This window comes from Nothoprocta perdicaria, unplaced genomic scaffold, assembly GCF_003342845.1.
Source record: "Nothoprocta perdicaria isolate Ctin4 unplaced genomic scaffold, notPer1 scaffold_138, whole genome shotgun sequence".
In the NCBI taxonomy this organism is placed as follows: Eukaryota; Metazoa; Chordata; class Aves; order Tinamiformes; family Tinamidae; genus Nothoprocta; species Nothoprocta perdicaria.
This window is the reverse complement of record NW_020454516.1, coordinates 1,519,445-1,522,443: the sequence shown is the minus strand read 5'-3', so window position 1 is coordinate 1,522,443 and position 2,999 is coordinate 1,519,445. Positions and strand designations below refer to the sequence as shown.

Genomic DNA, 2,999 nt, shown 5'->3' with positions numbered 1-2,999 from the left:
GGGTCCCCCGCGTCCCCCGGGCACCTCCAGCCCTGCCGGGGCCGGTAAGGAGAAACAGGAGAGTTTTTATTAATATTACTTAAAGAGGGGTGGGAAGCGGGTTGTTTGAGCACAACGGGAACTGCGTGGGGCGCACGGCTGCGGGTGGCCCCGTAACGYGGTGCCCGCCGCAGCCACGCCGCGGAAGCAGCGCCGGGAGCGCACGACCTTCACGCGCTCGCAGCTGGACGTGCTCGAGGCGCTCTTCGCCAAGACCCGCTACCCCGACATCTTCATGCGCGAGGAGGTGGCCCTCAAGATCAACCTGCCCGAGTCGCGCGTCCAGGTACCCGCGGGGACAGGGGGTGGCGGCGCCGCGGGGGCCGCGGGGCGCCCCGGCGCTCACGGCCGCCCCCTCTGCCCCCGGCRCCAGGTCTGGTTCAAGAACCGCCGGGCCAAGTGCCGGCAGCAGCAGCAGAGCGGCGGCGCCGCCAAGAGCCGCCCGGCCAAGAAGAAGTCGTCGCCGGCGCGCGAGAGCTCGGGCTCCGAGAGCAGCGGGCAGTTCACGCCGCCGGCCGCCTCCAGCTCGGCCTCCTCCTCCTCGTCCAGCTCCAACTCGTCGGGCCCCGGCGCGGCGCTGGGCACCCCGGCGGGCTCGACGGCCGCCGCCGCCTCGCTCAGCACCCCGGCCTCGTCCATCTGGAGCCCGGCCTCCATCTCGCCGGGCTCGGCGCCCTCGGCCGTGACGGTGCCCGAGCCGCTGCCGCCCGGCGGCGCCTCCTGCATGCAGCGCTCGGTGGCCGGCGCCTCCTCGGCCACCTACCCCGTCTCCTACGGCCAAGGCGGCGGCTACGGGCAGGGCTACCCGGCGCCTCCGTCCTCCTCCTACTTCGGCGGCGTGGATTGCGGCTCCTACCTGGCGCCCATGCACTCCCACCACCACCCGCACCAGCTGAGCCCCATGGGGCCCTCCTCCATGTCGGGCCACCACCACCATCACCACCACCACCCGCTGAGCCAGAGCTCGGGCCACCACCACCACCACCACCACCACCAGGGCTACGGCGGCGCCGGCCTCCCCTTCAACTCCTCCGACTGCCTGGACTACAAGGAACCGGCCGCCGCCGCCTCCTGGAAACTCAACTTCAACTCCCCCGACTGCCTCGACTACAAGGACCAGGCGTCCTGGCGCTTCCAGGTCTTGTGAGGGGCTGGTCCCCGCCGTGCGGCCCCGCTCCYGCCCCGCTCGCTCCCCTCCTCTTCGTCACCCGCGACGGCTCCTAGCGCCGCGCCGGCCCTCGCCCTGGTGCCGCCGCGCCGGGATCCTGCCCGTCCTTCTCCACTGATATTTATTTGCTGCCCCGTGCCCCAGGATTGTCCCGCCGGTGGCGTTGTTATAATTATTATTTTTTTAAACGGAACAGAAGAGGACTTGAACGRAAAAAAGGCAACAGGAGAAACGGAGGAGTTGGGGAGAGGTGCGCGCCGGCCCCGCTCCCCCGGGACGCCCCGTCTCCTCGCCGGACTGCGTAGCCTCCCGCTGCTGGAAGCGGCGGGAACTCTGTAAATACTCGGTCCGTTCCAGGGACCACTCTTATTTTTAGTTGATGCTGTCGGGTTGACATTTATCTMGAGTCTAACAAGCAAGAAATGGAACTTTTAAAGGAGGAAAAAAAATCTTTTTATTTTTATTTTCTGCCCTCTCCTTGGAGGTGCCGCGGGAGGAGGGAGGGTCCCGCTGGGGCGGCCTCCGTCCCGTGCGGGCCCGGTGGGAGCTCAGCCCCATGGTGGCCRCGCATCCCGTCCCTTCCCGACCCATCCCGGTGCCGGGAGCGGGACCAGCCCGGCCCCGGGCGCAGGGCAGGCCGGTGCAGCTGATGCTGCAACCACTTTGCAAACCCCCGGAAAGGAACTTTTAGGAGAGAGATGGGGGGGAAAAAACTTAAATAAAAGATGAAAGGAAAACAAAAGCAGAGAAAAGTTTTGTTCTGTTGAGGGGAGGCGGCGGGCGCAGCAGGGTTGTGGTGTTTCCCTGCAGTTTGGGGGGGAGGTTGAGGGGGGCTCAGGGGGCTGCCCCCCTGCCAGGGCAGGGTGAGCAGCGACTCGGAGGCCGGGACCCCCCAGCTGTAAGGGCCCCCCCTCCCCAATAAAATCCGGTGTCCCCCAGGCGCTCGTGTCCTGTCCTCCTTCCTGCTCCCCGGGAACGCTCTGTGCGGGATGGGGCTGCTGCGCCGGGGGGCTGTGCCGTGAGTTTGGGGGGGCTCCCCGCGCGGCCCGGGGCTGCGCTCGCCTATCGGCTGCATGGGGCGCGTGCGGCAGCGGCCGGCTCCCTGCTGCTCCCGAACTGGCTGCTCCCGGGATTTCTGCTGCTCCCGAACTGGCTGCTCCCGGGATTCCTGCTGCTCCCGGGATTCCTGCTGCTCCCAAACTGGCTGCTCCCGGGCTCCCTGCTGCTCCCAGCCTCCCTGCTCCCGGCCTCCCTGCTCCCGGCCTTCCCGCTCGCCAGCGCGGGCGGCCGCAGCCCTAACCCCGTGCACAGGAGCAGGGCCTGGGAGGCGCCTCCTCATCCCCCTTTTCCCCTCCCTGGGAAGCCCTTTTTGCTGGTGCCGGCGGCTCCCGGGCTCCATGTGGATCCCGGGGCAGTGGGAAGCTGCGAAGGGCAGGGAGCTGCGTGCGTGTCTGCACATCGGCACCCATGCGTGCGTGCATGCGGATGTGCGTTCGTGTGCACGCTGCAGGGRCCGGCTGCTGGCACGGGGCAGGGGATGTCGGTCTGGGCACCGGGGGCCCCAGCAGCGTCCGCGCTCGTTCCGGGCTCCGTTTCCCCCTTTTCTGCCGTCAGGCTGCTGCGCTGAGCGCCCAAAGCGGCACAAAACCCGGGAGCTGCCTGCGGGTCCCGTCCCGTCCCGGGGCCTCCCCTCACAAGCAGGGGAGGAAGAAAAACAAACGCCACTTGAGCGTTTATTTATTTATTGATGTATCTAACTATTCGTTTGTTTGTTTATTTCCCCACCCCTGTA

At 67.8% G+C, this 2,999-nt stretch overlaps 1 protein-coding gene across 1 annotated transcript in view; it reads left to right on the top strand.

Moving 5' to 3' along the window:
• Positions 1-1,234, top strand: part of OTX1 (orthodenticle homeobox 1) — a 3,743-nt gene extending 2,509 nt beyond the window's left edge. Inside the window, exons 2-3 of the mRNA XM_026033990.1 lie at positions 174-325; positions 413-1,234. Of these exons, the coding sequence (XP_025889775.1) occupies positions 174-325; positions 413-1,186 (926 nt within the window). The 3' untranslated portion in view covers positions 1,187-1,234. The remainder of the gene's footprint in view (positions 1-173; positions 326-412) is intronic.
• Positions 1,235-2,999: the final 1,765 nt, after the last annotated feature.